General features: G+C 46.3%; 1 protein-coding gene across 1 annotated transcript in view; it reads left to right on the forward strand.

Annotated features, from left to right (window-relative positions):
- Positions 1-8,903: 8,903 nt before the first annotated feature.
- Positions 8,904-19,425, forward strand: part of LOC309808808 (forkhead-associated domain-containing protein 1-like) — a gene marked incomplete at its 3' end in the record, with an annotated part of 105,294 nt that continues 94,772 nt past the window's right edge. Inside the window, exons 1-2 of the mRNA XM_082629383.1 lie at positions 8,904-8,930; positions 13,372-13,478. Of these exons, the coding sequence (XP_082485509.1) occupies positions 13,386-13,478 (93 nt within the window). The 5' untranslated portion in view covers positions 8,904-8,930; positions 13,372-13,385. The remainder of the gene's footprint in view (positions 8,931-13,371; positions 13,479-19,425) is intronic.

The following is a 19,425-nucleotide window of genomic DNA, read 5'->3' on the forward strand; positions in this document are numbered from 1 at the left end:
GGAGAGGCCACAACAGTGAGAGGCCCGCGTACCGCAAAAAGGAAAAAAAAAAAAAAAAAAAAAAAAGAATGAGATCACAGATCATAAACATCCAAGCAATAAGTCAGTATGAGCCAGAGTAAGCAGACACAACAAACAAGACATTGAGACACCACCCCTCTGCCACTCCCACCCAAAGACTTCAGATGTTGGAATTATCAGATAACAGATTCTAAAATCACTATGTATTCAATATTTTTTTTTAAAGAAGGCTTTTAAAATGAGCAAGGAATGAGACTATTAAAAATGGCCAGGCATTTGTCCTCAGGAGTTTGTGGGAGCACAGGAGAGCTATTTGACCCCTGTACATTTGGCTCTTCCATTCTGGTGGGAAAAACAGATTTCTTTACAGAATCAAATTATGCTGGCAATAAAAATTCAAGTGCTTCCAGGAGCCAGAGAGGAAATATGAGCAGTGCATTGGGCAGGCAGAACATAGGCTGTATCTAAAGAGGGAGCCTCTACTCATCCCCAGCAGATTGTTGATCTATATACAAGAAGAGAGTCCAGGTATTGCCAGATATTCCCATTTTCGCAAAAAAAGGCATAAATCCAGATGTTAATGATCTGTACATGTTGGCTACTGTGGTAGACATCTGGTTTTCGTCACCTAATAACAATTCACCTCTTCTAAAATATTATGGCGTTATGATCCTCCTTTGGGGACAACACCTTTCTCCTAGTCTCAGTCCAGTTTCTCAGAGACGCTGTTGATTCCACCTCTGGCTGCAGGGATGGGCATGTTGGCTCAAGCTCAGCCAATCAGAGCAGTCTCCTGGGCCACAATAATTGGCTCAGCAATGGGCTTGTGACCCACCCAGAGAAAATGAGAAGCAGTGAGGCCATTGGGGGAAGCTTAGGAAAAAGACTCCTATCCTTCCCTATGGAATTCAAAGCTGAGAAGATGTAAGGGCTGGAGCTTCGGCCGCCTTTCTGTGACCATTATACAGAGATTCTGTCTAAGGTTGGGTCCACATGGTACAAAGAATCCCTGAGAGCTGGAGAGAGGCCAAGGCCTCATGAAATCATCTGAGCCTGAACCCAGAGGTTCCCTCTAGAATTTTCATTTTTGGTAACCAGTGAATTTGCATTCATGCTGAAGCCAATTTGAATAGGTTTCTCTGTCACTCCACAGAAAGAGGCCTATTCCTTCAGCAACTAATTAAAAGTCTTTTAACACGTTGGGAAAGCCAGACAAACATATCTGAAGGCTGACCATGGACCTTCAGTGTGCGGTCTCAGCACCTGGCCAGCCCTCTCCTTCTGTACTCCTGTCCCTAGCGTCTCTGATGACTCATCTTCTAGCCTCCATTCCCACTGCTCCTTCCCTGGACTATCCTCTGCTCTCCCTGCTCTACCTCCGGAAATCCTACTCTTCCTTCAGAACTCAAGTCAAATGGGTCCTTTTTTCTTAGCGCTTTCCTGACAACCCCACCCTAAGCCCTACCCGAGGCAGAAGAAGATACCTCTCCCTCCATCCCCAGGCCCCTCTGACCCCCCGATGAACACTCAGCCCTTCTGCTGAGGATCCTAATTACCCAGCCACATTCCTGTCTCGCCTGCTTCTTGACCGTGATCCAAATTCAGACGCAGATTAGAAGGGATGATATTTGAGGCTTAAGTTTCAAAAAACAATCAGTTCTTAGGAGAAGTCAAATAACATGGTGAAAGATGAGGATTTGGGTCAGGGATTCGAAAGAAAAGAACAGTTATTCCGGGGAAAAGAGAGGGTCTATGTGGAGTGCAGTGAGGAAGGAGGAAACACTGGACATATTTAGACCAAACGAAATGATTCAGAGGAAACCTGAGAAGAAATGTCTAGAGAGGCATGAGGTTGATCTGACTGGAAAGGAATACAAAAAATGTGTGATGGGAATGACCCAAAACAACAACGACAAAATGCCCAAAATAGGTGCACTGTTCACGTGAGAAAAGAATGCAGAGAGCAGCAAGACGCTGAGCAACCTCCAGAAAACAAGAGAGAAGGTGACAAAGGATGAGGTCATCTCAAACCAGATAAACTGGGAGGCTTTCTATGGATTGAAAGCGGTTTTTCAAAAGCTAGGGCTCATGTTGGCTTGCCCCTGATGGAAACTCAGGGCACCGAGGCCTTCTGGAATTTTCTGTTCAACAGACAGACACAGGGAGGGTCCCAAGAGGCCAGGCAGTGGCTAGATGTACCAAAAGAGTTACCATGGGTCAAAGGTCAAAACAAGCAAGGTCTCAGTTTATGAGCCACCCCAGGCAAGCACTGTCTCGCTTTTTACTTCTAAGGACCATGGGACCTTGTCCACAGTTCCCATGCCACCTACCCCGGGACCAATTCTTTCTTCATGTGATAAAATACCTAAGCCGGACAGTAGCCAATCACAGCGGCCTTTAACCTTTGTTGGGGACATACCTGGTTGAGGTTCTGAGCCCTCTTCCCAGAAAAATGAACACAGCCTCAGTCACAACAAAGTTTCCTTCCCGTTTAAGCAGCTTATACCCGCCCTGGGGCCCATCTCTTGAACAATAGTTCCTAAACTCATTCACTTAATCAAAAAAACATTTATTGAGTGCCAGCTCCCTGGTACCTGCCAGGTACTGCTGCCAGGTACTGCTCCGGGCACCAAGGGTACAGGGATCCTCGCCTTATGGAGTGGACCTTCCAGTTTGTATCTGAGCCCTCAAATGATCAGAATGTCTGGCGAAGCGGCCCGGGAATTCAGTGATTCTGACATGGGCCCAGAATTAGGACCTGTCGTCCCGAAGAGCCCCAGCTCAAACACCCCTTCTGTAAGGAGAGAGGGGAGGAGTGTATTGAAAGCATGTGCTCTAACTGGGAAGCTCATAGCCTGCTGAGGGAGTGTAGAGGGTACCTGCACTTTGGAAAAATGTTTGGCAGAATCTCGTAAAGCGGGACGTATGTGGGACCCAGAAATTCTACTCCTAGATATATACCCAAGAAATATGTGCACACGTGCAGACCAAAAGGCATACACAACGGCCCCCAATTATCCCTGGTGTTCACACCTCTGTGTCCCCTCCCCTTGAGAGTAGGCAGGACTGTACCTTATTTCTAATCAGTAGATGCTGCAAAGGTGATGGGCATGTCATTTCTGTGATTATGTTACAGAAGATTGTAACTTCCATCTTGCCTGGAGACTCTCTCTAAGGACTCTCACTGGCTTTGATGAAGCAAGCCACCTTATGGAGAGGCCCACATGGCAAGAAACAGTGCAGGATCTCTGGCTAACAGCCAGCAAGGAGGTGAGGCCCTCAGACTAACTAACAACCCTCAGGAAACTGTATCCTGCCAACCACCACATGAACTGGAAAGAGGGTCCTTCCCCAGCTGAGCCTCAGATGAGACCCCAGCCCTGGCCACCTCCCTCATTGCAGCCTGGGAGAGACCCTGAGCAGAGAACCCAGCTAAGCAGTGCCCGGATTCCTGACCCACACAAACTGTGACATAAGTGTGTGTTTTTTGGATCCGTTAAGTTTGCCATAATTTGTTCTGCAGGAATAGATAACAGAGTGTAAAGCAATGCAGCAGTGAGAATGAATGAACCACAGCTACATCAGACAACATGGTCGAACCTCACATAGTTGAGTGAAAGAAACCAGGCAGCGAATGGAATCTGTAAGATTCCATTTCCATGAAGTTCAAAAACAAGCAGAACTAATCTATGATTGGAAGTCAGACAAGCGGGAGGGGCTAACCAGAAGTGAGCACAGGGAGTCTTCTCGGAGGGGTGGGGGCGGGTGGTAATGTTCTGCTTCTTGTTCTGGGTTCTGGTTAGGGTGGGTGCATACACTTTGTGAAAATTCTTCAAGCGTACACTTATCAGTTGTGCTCTTTTCGAGATGTAGATTATGTTTTGAAAACAAAAGTTTACAAAAATGACAATATGCTGGAGTCCAACAGCTAGGGTTCGAATCTTGGACCTATCACTTACAAGATTTGTAACTGGGCAAGTTACTTGACTTTTCTGAGCCCGCCTCTGTAAAATGGGTTGGGCTAAGAATTAAATAAAACAGTGCATGGCATAGCAGCTGGTACCTAACAAGCCTCAATAAATATTAGCTAGTTTGGTTCACCTCATTCATAATGGTTCATTGTTAATCTCAAAAAAAAAGAAGTAGTGGAGGTTGATTTGCCTGGATGCCTGCAAGTCGAATTTATGGAGTTGTCCTGCAGGGGCCACCCCACAGAGACCAGCTGGATTCTCAGAATCCCTCTAGCAGCGATCAGGGGAGCTCAGCCTGCCTCTGACACCCACACCCAGAAAGGTCCCTGGGCAACAAGCAAGATGATATGCGAGTGTTCTGAGGTCAAGTTTGCTCTGGGTTGGGACTGAGACGATGCAAATCAAAGTTCTCCCCAGGATGGCCGTGATCGGGTTGAGATGGTGCTGTCCTCCCACATCATCAAGAAAACAACAAAAACAAGCAAAGAGACAGACAGCAACGCGGACATTCACAGAAGGAGTGTGTGGTATCGGGCACAGTTTACTACTTCACACATATTAACCCATTTGGTCTTTACAGTCAATGCTGTTATTACCTCCATTTTACAGGTGAGAGAAGTGAGGTACAGACAGAATAAAACAAACAAACAAACGAAACCAGGCCGATCAGAGGTGGGATCAGCACCCTTCATCTGCAGTTTTCAAACAGAACATACAGACTGACCTCCCTGGCAAAGCTTTTTTTCTGTGTTGTTGTTTTTTTTTTTGAGAGAGTAGTTTTTTGTTTTTGTTTTAATTTTTTTAAATTAATTAATTTATTTATTTTTGGCTGTGTTGGGTCTTCGTTTCTGTGCGAGGGCTTTCTCCAGTTGTGGCAAGCGGGGGTCACTCTTCATCACGGTGCAGAGGCCTCTCTCTATCGCGGCCTCTCTTGTTGCAGAGCACAAGCTCCAGACGTGCAGGCTCAGTAGTTGTGGCTCACGGGCCTAGATGCTCCGCGGCATGTGGGATCCTCCCGGACAAGGGCTCGAACCCACGTCCCCTGCATTGGCAGGCAGATTCTCAACCACTGCGCCACCAGGGAAGCCCCCGGCAAAGCTCTGATTTGCAAGAGATGAATGTCCCAACCAGCCTTGTCTCTATCTGAGAAAACACCTGGGTGATTTCTCATTTTCTGACAGGGGAAGTGGGTGAGCACGGCTGCAGAAGGCCTCAGTGACCAGCTGTGATTTTGTGGTTTGAATTTATTTTTGTGAACCTGTGTGTGTGTGTGTGTATAAAAACCTGCATTTCCTTAGCCCATAGCGTCAGGTTATGAATGGACTGTGGAGCCTCCAATGGCCCTTTGCTCTCCCATCTGACACCTACTCAACAGCTTAGCTACTTCCTGATCTTCGAGAGCTCTCTCTCTCTTTTACACTCCCTTTCTCCTGTTCCAGCTCTTTCCCTGGCTCTCTCTTACCCCTTAAAGGCTGGGCAAGCTCCCTACCTCTTCCAGGCAGGAGGCCAGCATTCATTTCTTGTTGGAATGCAGGGGACAACAAGCAGATCTCGGGAGGGGGCACAGTGGATGGGCTCTCCCAGTCAAGGACAGCCCAGGGAAGGTAACTGTGGCCCAATGAGATTTTATGGGGCAGAGGTCCTGCAGGAAAGAAGCCCAGTGGGTGGCAGGAGAGGTCCCTGGCAAGCTCCAGCTACGCCCTCTTGGCCTCAGCTCCCTCCCCCTCTTGCTGCAGGCACTGCGCAAACTTCAGGACAGCCAGAAGCCCAGATTGTTCAGGGCTGAGGGAAAGCAGGTGGTGAGCATGGGTGTCTCGTGGCTGTGACACCTGTCACCTGTGGTCCCCGGGGAAAATACCTTCCCATCACAGTCATCTAGATTCAAATCCTTTTCTGGCTGTGTCACCTTGGTCACATACCTCCATGTCTCTTGAGCCTTATTTTCCTGTTCAAGTGGGAGTGATGTGATAGAAATAATACCCATCACGACATTTTTGAGCATTTCTCTGCAGAGCTCCCTGTTCCAGGTGTTTCATACACACCTACTGCCCCAGGTTATGGTGAGGATTAAATGAGATGATCCACAGGAAGGACTGGGACAGTGCCCTGCGGGTGGAAAGCCCGGAGTTAACATCACTCGCTCCAGTATTAGGAGGACAGCTGGGAATGACAAAGCTGGGACATGGACCCAGGCCTTTCAGACACCAGCATCCTGATGTTGATTGAGATACAGTACAGCCTTGGTAGCCACCCAGAGCTCAATAAGATTGATTGATTACAGGCATCACCAAGGAGCCCATATAAGCTAGAAACCTCTTTTTTTTTTTTGGCCATGCCGTGTGGCTTGCGGGATCTTAATTTCCCCACCAGGGATTGAACCCGGGCCATGGCAGTGAAAGCACCAAGTCCGAACCAGTGGACCGCCAGGGAATTCCCCAGGTGCAGTATTTTGATCACCCTATCATTGCAAAGTACAACTCTCACTCAGCCCAGGACATGCTATGATAAAGCCATGAGTTATTGGGGTATTTTAGTTTCTGTTTTTGAAATTTAAGTGGATGACATGGAACTGGGTTTTTAGACTTTCACACACCCTTTGAGATGACTGTGGCATCCTGTGGGGAGCGGCAGGATCCAATCAAGATTTGGCAATTTCTGCTCCAGTGAGCCTGAATGTCAGCTTTGTTCTGCGTTTAGTATTTCCTCATCGAGAGATGGACTAATGGCAACATATGCTCTCCCAAGCCTATCAGGGGGCCATGAGCGGCTCCGGCTCCAGGCTGGCCTGAATGGGCTCCATAGGGTCTGGCTGGCAGTGAGCAGGGTTGCTGTTCTGTGCTCATGTTGATGAGACTGAAGACAAGCATGGAGATGGGGGTGGGGCTGGGGAGGGCCAAGGCTACAGAAGCCTAGGTCCTGGGGTAAGGACAGTTCAGCTCAGCAGCTCAAGAGTAGGAGGCAAGGCTGTGGGCGGGTGGCAAGGGCTGCCCCTGTTCATTCACTCATTCGTTCATTCAGGCACTGTTCTAGGTACTGGTGATACAGCAGTGAACAAAAGAGAAAAAAATCCCTGCCCTCATGGAGCTTAAGTTGGGGGCAGGGGGGAGTTGGGAGTGGGGAGACTGACAACAAATAAGAGAAGAAAACTAAATAAATAGCATGTTAGAGGAGTGGTAAGATGAAGGGAAGAGCAATAGAGTGAGGTGTTTGTTTTGTTATTCATGTTTTTGGGGGTGTGTTTTTTGTTTTGTTTTGTTTTTTTGGGTGGCATCATGGGGCTTGCAGGATCGACCAGGGATCGAACCAGGCAGTGAAAGCACCGAGTCCTAAACACTGGATCGCCAGGGAATTCCAAGACCCTTTTAAATAGGGTGATACTTGAGTAAAAATCTAAAGGAGCTGAAGGAGATCCCTGGGGGAAGTGCCTGGTAGGGAGAAGAAACAGTAACTGCAAAGGCCCTGAGGCAGAAATGTGCCTGGAGAGTTGAGCCTGACCCTCTCTGTTCCTCTGAAGTTACCACTCAGGGCCCCGGCCTCTGTGGTCACTCCTCATACATTCCTAAGGTCTTTCTGGTCGAATGGCAGAACTTTCCAGGCTGACTGAGGGCCTGGAAGAGATTTCTAGGGAAAAGTTCTGGGAGGGCTCTGCCATTCAACTGCAGGGTTGAATAAGTCCTGAGGTTTTGCCAAGCTTTTAACAAATGCACAAGGAATTTGCAAGAATGCAACAAATTCATTCCTGGACCATGCTCCAGAGCTGCTTAATCAGAATCTCTGAGGTCTGTGCCAGGGAATGTGCATTTCTAAGAGCCTCTAGGCATGTGGGAGCATCTTTACCATATATTCCATCCCATATCGATTTCCATGATTTTTCTCTCTTATATCTTCTTCTAATTGACTAGAGTGGAGTCTGCCATCTTTCATCTTTCTCAGATGAATATTTTGAGTTTGTCTTGGGGCACCTTGTCAGTCATTTCCTGGCAGGGAAATGAGGCATTCTGTAGGTAGTCAGCAGGTCTGTTCTGCTCCCAGACAGAAGGGGCTGATCTGAAAAGAGGTGACATGGGGTGAGGGGAGATAGTTGGCATTTGCATGTCTTCTCCACACGCTCCATCCCCCCAGCCCCGTGCCCATGGGGGGTGCGGGGGGATTTCTTAAGGATCTGATCCAGGTCAACACTGGGGCCACCGTCTGACCTTGTAGGGATTCAGGTGATGTTTGTAGAAGTAAAGAACACATGAATGAATAAACGCGAGTTTTGACAGGGAAGGACAGGAACAGTAAGGCTGTGGGCTTGTAAATACCCCTTCCCTAGCACGTGGGAGAATCTTCCATTCTTTCAGAAGCGTTCCCTCCACCGCACCCATCTCCCATCTCCACCCCCATCCCCAGAAGTGATGGTCCCCCAGCTTACTCTGTTTTCTCCTCCACAACAGAGAGAACTAGAGATTCGGGTGGGACGGGGGGGGACCAACCTCCAGGCTTCTCGTGGTTCAGCTCCATTACCCTCCCACGCCTGACCACCCCCTCCTCAACGCACCGAGCCTAGAGCTAAGGTCAGTAGGAAGGATTCTCGAGTCTGCTCCTTCCCCGCTGTAAGACTTGGAGCTACTTCTGTGAACACTGAGCCTGTTTCCCGATCCTGGAAACGGGGCTGGGGACCTCTAGGGGGCAGGTCCGGGAGGGTTCGCAGCGCTGCAGCGGGCTGTAATTGGCCGGGTGCTGCCAGCGCACCTCCCCCTCATCCTCGGGCGCCGCGCACGCCACGCCCCTCCCCAGCTCGGCCGTCAGAATGGCGTTGCCGTGGCGACGTTCGTACAAAGGCCGGGCGGGCGCACGGGCTGCGGGCTGTCGCCTGGAGACTCCGCGGGAGGGCGGCAGGGCGGAGGTCAGGGCTTCTTGGCAGAGGACGAGGCGTGGGCTTCTTCCTCAGGCCAGGTGAGAGCGGCGCGCGAGGAGGCGGCGGGAGGAAACCTGGGCCGGAGGAGGCCAGCCCTGCGAGGTCAAGGGTGTTGGGATAGGCAGGGGACCCGGCGCCAGCCGAGTCCGAACTCTCTGATCCAGGCTCGGGTCGCCAGGAGCACCCCAGAAAAGGTGCCCCAACACCAGCCGTTCCTTCCTAAGTGCAGCCCCTACCTCGCCCCCCAAGGGAGGCGGCACGGGAGCTTTAAGCCTCTCCTGGGCACCAGCTCTTGGATGTCCTGTGGGTATAGCTGGGATTAAGAGAGGAACCCCTGTTTCCCATGATTTATGGACAACACCCACCCAATGGTCAGAGACACACACACACACACACCCGCCCCTTACCTGAACTCCCCTTCTTTAAGGAACTTTGAGGCCACTGTAAACCTCAAAAGAAAGTTTGCTCCTATAGCCCAATTCTGAGCCATCCAAAGTGGTCGGGGGAACGCAGATGACTGAAGCCCTTTTGCTCTTTCCTGTGGCTGGTGCTCCATGGCACTGAGTAAGAACGAATTCACAGAGCTCCACACATTCAAATTACTTTGACAGTGTTTTCACGCAAGGAAGTGATGCACAGGGCAAAATGAAGGTGGAGAAATATTGTCCAATCCAAAAGCTAAAGAGATAGAATTTAGGTTTTCCAAGGAGTCATGTAAGCTAGATACTGACAGGAAAAATGAAAGGTAGTTACTATCAAAGCTTCCTAGCCAGCTGGCTGTACTGACTTGCTTTGAGGTGTCCTTTGTATTTTCATTCACTCAGCAAGTGTTTCCCAAGCACCTACTATGTGTCAGGTTCTGCCCCCCCGCCGCCCCCTACCCTGGAGAAGGGGTAATGCACAGAACTGGCAGGAACTGCAAAGGGTCTGACATTTGACCCTGTTTGAAAGTTAGTAAGTTAGCCTGCCCAGCTTATAGTTCCTGGCAGAAGACAAGAGACTCCTGGGCCAGAAACAAAGAACTTGATTACTCACAGCACAGCCGACATAACAGGCAGCAGAGCTGCATATGCACATTGGTTCCTGTTGCCCTGAAAGTCCCTCGGGGTGGTGCAGAGCAGCCAGTGTGGATGCTGTGCGCACAGTGGGTCTGTGTCCCAGGTAAGGAACTCCAAACTCAGGAAACTGCAATCTTTGAAAGGGGCTGCTAGCAAACCTGCCCAACTTTTGCCCCAGAAGGAGCCGTTATCTTTATTAGAAACATTACCTCTATCCTCCCAGGCTGTTTGCCATACAAGCATCCTCGGAAAGTGAGTGCAGGACAAAATCTTTCAATGCCTTTGCTCTGAAGATGGGTACAAACACAACATACCCATGAAGAATCGCTTCTGAACAAAATGAACACAGTCCTGGTTTTCCAGGAACATATATGTTAGTGAAAGAGAAACCAACAGCAAGCATAACTAAAGAAAGGAACAAGAACATGTCAGAGAATGATAAGTACAAGGAAGGAAACACAGCAGGGGAAAACTAGCAGGGGAATAACATGACTGAGGGTGCCTTTAGCCAGAGTGGTCAGGTGGTTGCCCCGAAGGGGGACGTCTGAGCAGAGAGAAGACCCCAGCCTTGGGGACGTCTGGGGTGAGAGCTAAACAACAAATATGTGCATAATCCAAGTTTAAGTTTTCGATTAGTGGCGTTTCCTGTGGTTTTCCTGCAGAAGAGACATTTCTTGGAAGTTTCCATTTTAGCTTAATTAGACTTGAATGTGTTGCGTGCTAACATGGTCCTCTGCAATTGAAGATTAATAACTGAAGGCAGCAGAGCATGGTTCTTTGGGAAGAGGAAATGTCTTTTCCCCTGTATACATGACAGCGAACTTAATCAAATGTATTTCTCATTATATGAAAGCATCAATATTTGTGGGACATCCACAGGCCTCAAAGTTTACAAATATAAACTATCCAGCTTATTTTTATTTCTCTTACCCCCAGGTAGGGTCTTGTCTTCCTTTCAGAGGATAGAATGCTGGTTTCAAGGACTTTCTTTTATTACATGTCCCAAGTGTCAGCAGACAGTGCAATTCCCCCACCCCTACTCTGCCCCACCAGCAGCAATGGAGGTTTGTACACTGGTTACATGCAAAGGCCCAGAGTTGTCACACACTTACTACTGTGTGACCTTAACTTCTCTGAGTCTCAGTTTCCTCATTTGTAAAGCGGGACAATACTGACACCTGCCTCGCAGGGTGGTTCTGAGGATGAAAAGAGGCCATGTGTGTAAAAGGATAGCCCAGTGCCTGGCACTTAGTAGGGATTCAGTGATGGAATGATGATGGAGATGTTGATGGAAAGCAGAGTCAGACAGGAGACCCTCTACGGTCAGACCTAGAGATTTTTGTTTTTATCCACAGTTTAACAACTTCACACTTCAGTGACCTTTCAGTTGAAAAGAGACTTTGGGGACTTTCCTGGTGGCTCAGCAGTTAAGAATCCACCTGCCAATGCAGGGGACACGGGTTCGAGCCCTGGTCCAGGAAGATCCCACGTGCCTCGGAGCAACTAAGCCAGTGCACCACAACTGAGCCTGCACTCTAGAGCCAGCGAGCCACAACTAGGGCCCTAGTGCCGCAACTACTGAGCCCACGTGCTGCAACTACTGAAGCCTGCACACCTACAGCCCATGCTCCCCAACAGGAGAAGCCACCGCAGTGAGAAGCCTGCGCACCGTGAGGAAGAGTAGCCTCCGCTCGCCGCAACTAGAGAAAGCCCGCATGCAGCAACGAAGACCCAACAGAGCCAAAAAAAAAAAAAAGGAAATAAAGAAAAGAGGCTATCTGTGACATGGCACTGAGATGGATCAGAAGTCCAATATCATGTGAATTATCATCAACATCTTGGAACCAGCTGAAGTCACTGAAATTTTTATGTTTTAAAACACATGTATATATGGGCTTCCCTGGTGGCACAGTGGTTGAGAGTCTGCCTGCCGATGCAGGGGACACGGGTTCGTGCCCCGGTCTTGGAGTATCCCACATGCTGCGGAGCGGCTGGGCCCGTGAGCCATGGCCTCTGAGCCTGTGCGTCCGGAGCCTGTGCTCCGCAACGGGAGAGGCCACAACAGTGAGAGGCCCGCGTAACGCAAAAAAAAAAAAAAAAAATTAAAATAAATAAATAAACAAATAAATAAATAAATAATAAAAAACATGTATAGGGCTTCCCTGGTGGCGCAGTGGTTGAGAATCTGCCTGCTAATACAGGGCACATGGGTTCGAGCCCTGGTCTGGGAAGATCCCACGTGCCGCGGAGCAACTAGGCCCGCGAGCCACAACTACTGAGCTTGCGCATGTGGAGCCTGTGCTCCACAACAAGAGAGGCCGCGATAGTGAGAGGCCCGCGCACCGCGATGAAGAGTGGCCCCCGCTTGCCACAACTAGAGAAAGCCCTCGCGCAGAAACGAAGACCCAACACAGCCAAAAATTAATAAATAAATTTTAAAACCATGTATAGGATTTACTTTGAAATGCATTAAAATATAAAATGTATAGATGGGTAGATATGTGATAAAGCAAATAGAACAAAATGTTGATTGTAGAATCTGGGTGGTGGTTCTATAGAAGTTCACCATCCACTTCTTTCAACTTTTCTGTGTGTTTGACATTTTCCTAATAAAATGCCAGCAAAAGATACGTACAGAGTCTTGACCGTACAGCCAAGCTATAATCTTGATATTTTGTCTTTGGAAATCATTTTTTTCAACCTAAATATATGAAGGAATGCGGTGACTTAAAAAGAAAGTATCTTCTAATGCCCATTTCCTTGATGACTGACTCTTCCACACTTTAAGAAGCTCTGTAGAAGTTGGGGTTTCTTGAGTCAAAGTTCAGAAGCCCAAGATTAATAACAGTCACAATCACAGTAGGACAAATGGGTGTTTAGTGTAGCAATCACCATTCTAGATGCTTCACATTTAATCCTCACAAAACTCTTTGGGATACAGAGTATTATTAGCCCCATTTTACAGATGAGGAAACAGAAGCATAGAGAGAGAATAAGTAAATCACCCAGAGTCACAGAGCTAGTAAGTGGTGGGTTAGTAACACTGAGTACTTGATTCTGTCAGATAACTAACCCCAAACTAAGCTTAATGGGAGGTGGAGAGCGGTTATCAGTGGAATTCGGATTTGTTTGTTTGTTTTTTTTTTTTTTGCTATTGCTTGTTTGTGCTCTGAATTACATAAAGGATTTCCTCTTGTGATCAGAAGCAAGCTCATCTATGCCGGCTATCACTGTTAAAAGGACAGTCTTAAAAATGTGCGGAATTATCATTGTGATCATTGTTAAATCCAGCTATCCACTCCTACCTCTGCTGACTTCTCCTGTGGACATTATGGTGTATTCCATTCATTCTAAATATGACATTGAATAATTAGAGGACTGTATTTTTCTAACAAAATTGTTTTCTGAAAACCTTTTATAGGGAAAGCAGAGAATATGAAAGCCTATCTAAAGAGTGCAGAAGGCTATTTTGTCCTGAATAAAAGCACTACGATTGGAAGGCATGAAAATTCAGACCTTGTTTTAGAGGTAAGACCTCTTCCTAGCCAGTCCCCGACCCTCCCTACCCCTCACACCACCAAAAGTCTTTACTGTTCTGTGGACTCCAGTCTCTTGTAAAGCACAGCCTCTGGCTAACAGTCCCAGCCTTCCTCGGTGTGCCACCAATAACCAATCCCGGCATGTGCTGGGCCTCCCTGGCACATGTGGTAAGAATGAGCACAGTGCAAAGTGCGATGGGCCCTGTGTCCTTTGCTGACTGTGTGTGCAGTGTCCCACCCTGATGGCGCGGTTTGGAAGGTGGGCGTAGAGCTGATGCTTGACCTTCACCTGCTCTGCGTCTGGCAGCCACGGCCACCTGAAGTGCCCAGCTTGAGCAATGGCCTCTCGCCCTTTCCAGAGCTTCTGGAGACTACGGGCCCCTCAGAGCCCTCCCCCGCCCCCGTACCTCCAAGTAGTAAATCAGGGTAAGCCCTGGGCATGGCCTCAGTGCTCTCTCACTTCATTTCATTCCATTCTCTGAATTAGCTGTGGCTTGGTCCACAGTCCCAGCTCATTGACAGCCAAGGAAGTTGGAAGAAATTGTAAGTAAGGAATTATAAAAACAGTGGCTTTGAGCCTTTTAACATTTTGAAAGGGATTAAAATATTGAAGCAGAAAGAGAAATGCAATGGAATCCCTTTAGGACTGTGAAAGGCAGACCACTGTCAGACTTCACTCAACAGAGTTTTTTAAACTTTATTTTGAAATAATTATAGATGCACAAATGGTAGAGAGAATGGCACGAAGCATGTGTGGAGTCCTGTGCCATTTTACCACGTGTGGATTTGGGTGTGGCCCTCAGGATATAGGAGTATTCCATCATCAGAGATGTCCCTTGTGATGCTCCTTTTATAGTCACAATTCCTCCTCCCACCATCGTCCCCACGCTCCGAAAAGCACTAATCTGTTCTCCGTCTCTATAATTTTCATCATTTATCTATGACCTTTGCGATTGTTTTTTTTTTTTTTTTTAGTCATTGTAATGCCCTTGACATCCATTTAGGTTATTAGCTTGTTCTTTTATTGCTGAGTAATAGTCCACGGTATGGACGTATCACCTATGTTTAACCATTCACTTTTTGAAGGACATTTTGTTTCCATTTGGGGCTATTACAAATAAATGTACTATAAACATTTGTATACAGGTTTTTGTGTGAACATAAGTTTTTATTTCTCTGTGATAAATGCTCAGGAGTATGATTGCATGGATTAACATATGTGTTTATATAGATTCGGTTTGTAAAGAAACTGCCAGACTTATCCAGCATGGCTGTACCATTTTTCATTTCCACCAGCAATGTATGAGACACATCCTCACCAGCAATTAGCATAAACACTGTTTTTCATTTTAGCTGTTTTAGTAAGTGTGTAGTGGTATCTCATCATAGTCTTAACTTGCATTTCCCAAATCGATAGTGATGTTAAATGTCTTTTCATGTACGTGTTTGCCTTCTGCATATCCTCTTCAGTGAAATATCTCTTCATATCTTTTAAGTGTCTCTAATCGAATTGTTAATTTTTTTACCATTGAGTTTTGAGAATTCTTTATGTATTTTAGATATGAGTCCCTTGTCAGATAGATGGTTTGCAAATATTTTCTCCCATCCGTAGCTTGTCTTTTCATTCTCTTAGCAGAGTATTTCACAGAGCAAAAGCTTTAACTTTTGATGAAGTCCAGGTAGTTATTTTTTCTTTTATAGATCATGCTTTTAGTGTCATGTCTAAGAACATGCCACCAGGTCCCTGACCCTGAGGATTTTCTCTTATGTTTTCTTCTAAGTGTTTTATAGTTTTATGTTTAAATCTATGAACCATTTTGGGTTCACTGTCGTTTATGATGTGAGATTTAGGTCAAAGTTCATTTTTCTTCCATGTGGATATTTAGTTGTTCCAGAACCATTTGTTGAAAAGACTATCCTTTCTCCATTGAATTGCTTTTGCAAGTTTGTCAAAAATAATCTGGCCATACTTTCTATGGGGGCTACTTCTTAGTTCCCTATTATGTTTCATGGATCTATTTGTCATAATGGATCTACCATTATGAGATAGCCTTGATTACTGTCGCTATGTAAGTCTTAAATCAGGTAGAGTGATTCCTCCCACTTTTCTTTAAAAAAAATTTTTAACCTATTCTAGTTCCTTTGCCTTTCCATTTACATTTTAGTGTAAGCCTGTCTGTATATACAAAATATCATGCTGTAATTTTGATTGGAATTGTGTTTAATCCTATATAACAATGTGAGAATAATTGATATACTCCTACATTGTCTTCCAATTCATGAACATGGTATATTTCTCCATTTATTCAGTGTCTCTCATGAGTGTTTTGTAGTTTTCAGCATACGAGTCCTGAACATGTTTTGTTAGATTTACACTTAAGTATATCTCTCTCTTTTTTTTTTTTGAGTGATTGTAAATGGTATTATATTTTTAATTTTGGTGTCCACATGTTCATTGACAGTATATAGATATACAGTTGATTTTTGTATGCTGCTTGGTATCTTGGAACCTTAACTGTACTTTCTTATATAAGGGCTTTTGTAGATTTCTTGGGATTTTATACATAAACAATCATGTCATCTGCAAATAAGAACAATTTTATTTCTCCTTTCAGAAAAGGAGATGTGAATGCCTTGAATCTTCTTTTCCTGTCTTTATTTCCCTGGTTAAGACTTCCAGGACTCTGCTGAACAGGAGCAGTGTATAAATCCTTATATTCACTTGTTCCTGACCTTAGGGGAAAAAAGTCAGTCTTTAACCGTTAAGTACGAGGTTAGCTGTAGGGTATTTATACATGTTCTTACCAAGTGAGAAATTTCCCCCTTTATTCCTAGTTTTCTGTGAATGTTTATTGTAAACGCAACAGATTTAAAGATAACTCCATGAATGTCCCCGTGAGATTCTCCTCCATGATATGGTCTCCCTTCAAGGACACAGAACATCTGTTCAGTGTGCAAAGTGGGAGGAAAAAGAAGAAGAAGAAGAACTGTAGTTTCTTCTTTATCCTAACAAGGCATAGATTTGGGGTAGTTTTATTTCCTGTCTGGCTAAAGTAGAGACAGAGATCTCTGTTTTGAACTGGACTATGATATTAGAAAACTGTAGTAATTTTTAAAAGCACAGGCTTTGGAGATAGACAGAGCTGGGTTTGAATCTCATTAGGCTACTTTGTGGCTGAGTGACTTCAACCAAATTACTTAATCACTCTGAGTTCCTTTTCCCTGTCTGTAAACCTCTTACCTCACAGGTTTATTCTGAGGATTAAGTGAGAAATGCATAGAAAGAGCCTGGCATGTAGTGGTCAGTGAATGACACAATGATCATTATTATGGTCTCCTAAAACAGAGACTGAGAAGAATCCTCAGAGGTGCACAGGGTTGAGATGAGGATCCACTGACATTAATAAGCCATTTGGAAAAGGGAACTAATGAGGACAGTTATTAACTAGACAGAAATTGAGTTGCATTCATTGTATATAAATAATTCACTGCTTACTGCTCCTCGGACTTAGCTTAAGAAATACGTCACTAGGCTTCCCTGGTGGCGAAGTGGTTGAGAGTCCGCCTGCCGATGCAAGGGACACGGGTTCGTGCCCGGTCCGGGAATATCCCACATGCCGCGGAGCGGCTGGGCCCGTGAGCCATGGCCGCTGAGCCAGCGTGTCTGGAGCCTGAGCTCTGCAACGTGAGAGGCCACAATAGTGAGAGGCCCGCGTACCGCAAAAAAAAAAAAAAAAAAAAAAAAAAAAAATTCAGGGATTTATATTACTAAAAAGTCATCATTGCATTTACCCAGAGGTTACATCTAGCAAATAAAAAAGATTGTTTATTTGCTTGGATCAATCCTAAAGAATAGGCAGTCATGCTTCTAAAGATTTCTACTCATCAGCAAGGCTGACATGTTGTTTGACTATTGGTATCATAGTATTTCGACATCATTTACTCTTTCCGATAATGGAAGGTAGTTACATGCTTCTTGTTTTTAAAAATTGGGAGAAAGGAAAATATAAGGAAGAAAATAAAGGTCACTTGTAATCATTTGGCTCAAGGAAATATCAATATTGATATTTGCAGGGTTTTACCCTCCAGACTTTTTTCTATATCCTGTAAGGAGTTTGGTTCCCTAAGGCAATAGGAAGCCTGTTTATAGCCAGGCTAGTGAGAACTGTTTATAGTCAACAGTGATAACTGTTGCTATCACTCATTCATTGCACAGTATTTACCCAGAGCCTCAGCACCGAGCCAAGTCTAGGGGTACAGTGATGGCAGAACTGGACATGGTCCCTGACATCAGGAAGCTGCCAGGAGAGAGAGAAATAAGTCAAATGATCCCACAAAGGTGTGACTAATTCCATTCCAACATTGGGGCTGTAAAGGAAAGGAATATGGAAGACAAGGAGGACTTAACTAGACAATAGGAGAAGGGAATGGCATGTGCAAGGGCCCTGGGGTGGAAGAGCATATTGTGAACCCAAGGGACTGAGAGAAAACCAGGGCGTCCAGAAGTCAGAGTGGGAAGGAGGAGGGCTAAGGGACAAGTCGGCCTCCTTCATGTCACCATAAGGGTTTTGATCTTTATCTGAAAAGCAGTGGGAAGAAGGCTTGAAGGATTGTAAACAAGGGGGAGACCTGCCAGTGAACATCCCAGCTACTGTGTGCAGGCGAGCCATCAGGAGCTCTATTCACAATCTCCCCTCTCCCATTTTACATGGCTCAAAAGCCTCAGCCTTGCTCATTTCACAGCTAAACCTTGCAAGTTATAATTTATATGATTTGATGTGCCTTGTAAACTGTAATCTTTAGAGTTGGATGTGGCTGTTATTTAAACTGTGCTGAGAAAGGGACTCAGTTCTTCCAGAATGAAGAAACACCAAAGCCAGTGGTTGTTGGATTTTCCGCATGTTTAAGAGTGGTTGTTCAACATGAACTCCTAGGCATTCTGACCCAGTGGGTTTGGGGTAAGGCCCAGGAATCTTCACATTTATATGCTCCCCAGGTTCAGGTGGGGGGAATGGAGTCCCTGGAGTTGGTTCCAGGACCACACTTTGAGAACCCCACCATCAGTGCTCCCTCCCTCTCCGTTCTTGATCAGCAGAGCTCCTGCTTTGTGTGTGTGTGTGTGTGTGTGTGTGTGTGTGTGTATTCTTTCAATAAACTTTGTTTTGAGGAAAAGAGAAGCGAAGGGTAAACAATGAAGGGCTGACTGACCCTCCCCCCTCCCCAGGGACTCCCCCAGTCCCACCCTGGGGAAGTCCCAGGATCCCTAGAAGACTGAGCTCTAGGACAGCCCAAGTCAGTGCAGGGCTGCAGCTAGGAAGGTGGAGATGGAAGAGAAAAAGAAAGAACAGACATGACAGGGGGATGAAATGCTGGTGTCCACACCTCACCCTCGGTGATCAGTGTCCTGCCAGGCATCTCCTTTCTCATGGGTTTAGCCATCTCTCCAGCCTGTGTCAGCCCTTCTCGCGTGGGATCTGAGGGTCGTGAAGCCAGACTGATCTCATACACATACCCCAGATCCCATCCAGCCGGATGACTCTCGTCCCTTTTCCTGGCCCCTGCCAGTTCTGGGCTGCCTCTCAGGAAAGAACCAGAGCCTACACCATAATCTTGTTTATTATTATTAAACAAGGCTGCTGGGATTCTCCTATTATTTGCATAATTTCACGGACATGCAGGTATGTCTGCTCTGTCAAAGGACACACACAGCTGTAGCTCTGATGGGCATGGCCAAATTTCCCACCAGAGGTTTCCGGATGTGGTGTCCTGCCAGCAGTGGACGCCCATCTCCCACTCCCTCCCCAGCCTAGGGTGCTGACCCCCCATTGGATGTTCACTGATCTACGGGGTGAAGTATGGTACCTGTGTAATTCACATTTCTGTTATTCTAAGCGAACACCTGCATTTTGAGACATAAGGTGACAGGTGGACTCTCT

Source organism: Mesoplodon mirus (genome assembly GCF_964341445.2).
Source record: "Mesoplodon mirus genome assembly, chromosome: 7".
NCBI lineage: Eukaryota > Metazoa > Chordata > Mammalia > Artiodactyla > Ziphiidae > Mesoplodon > Mesoplodon mirus.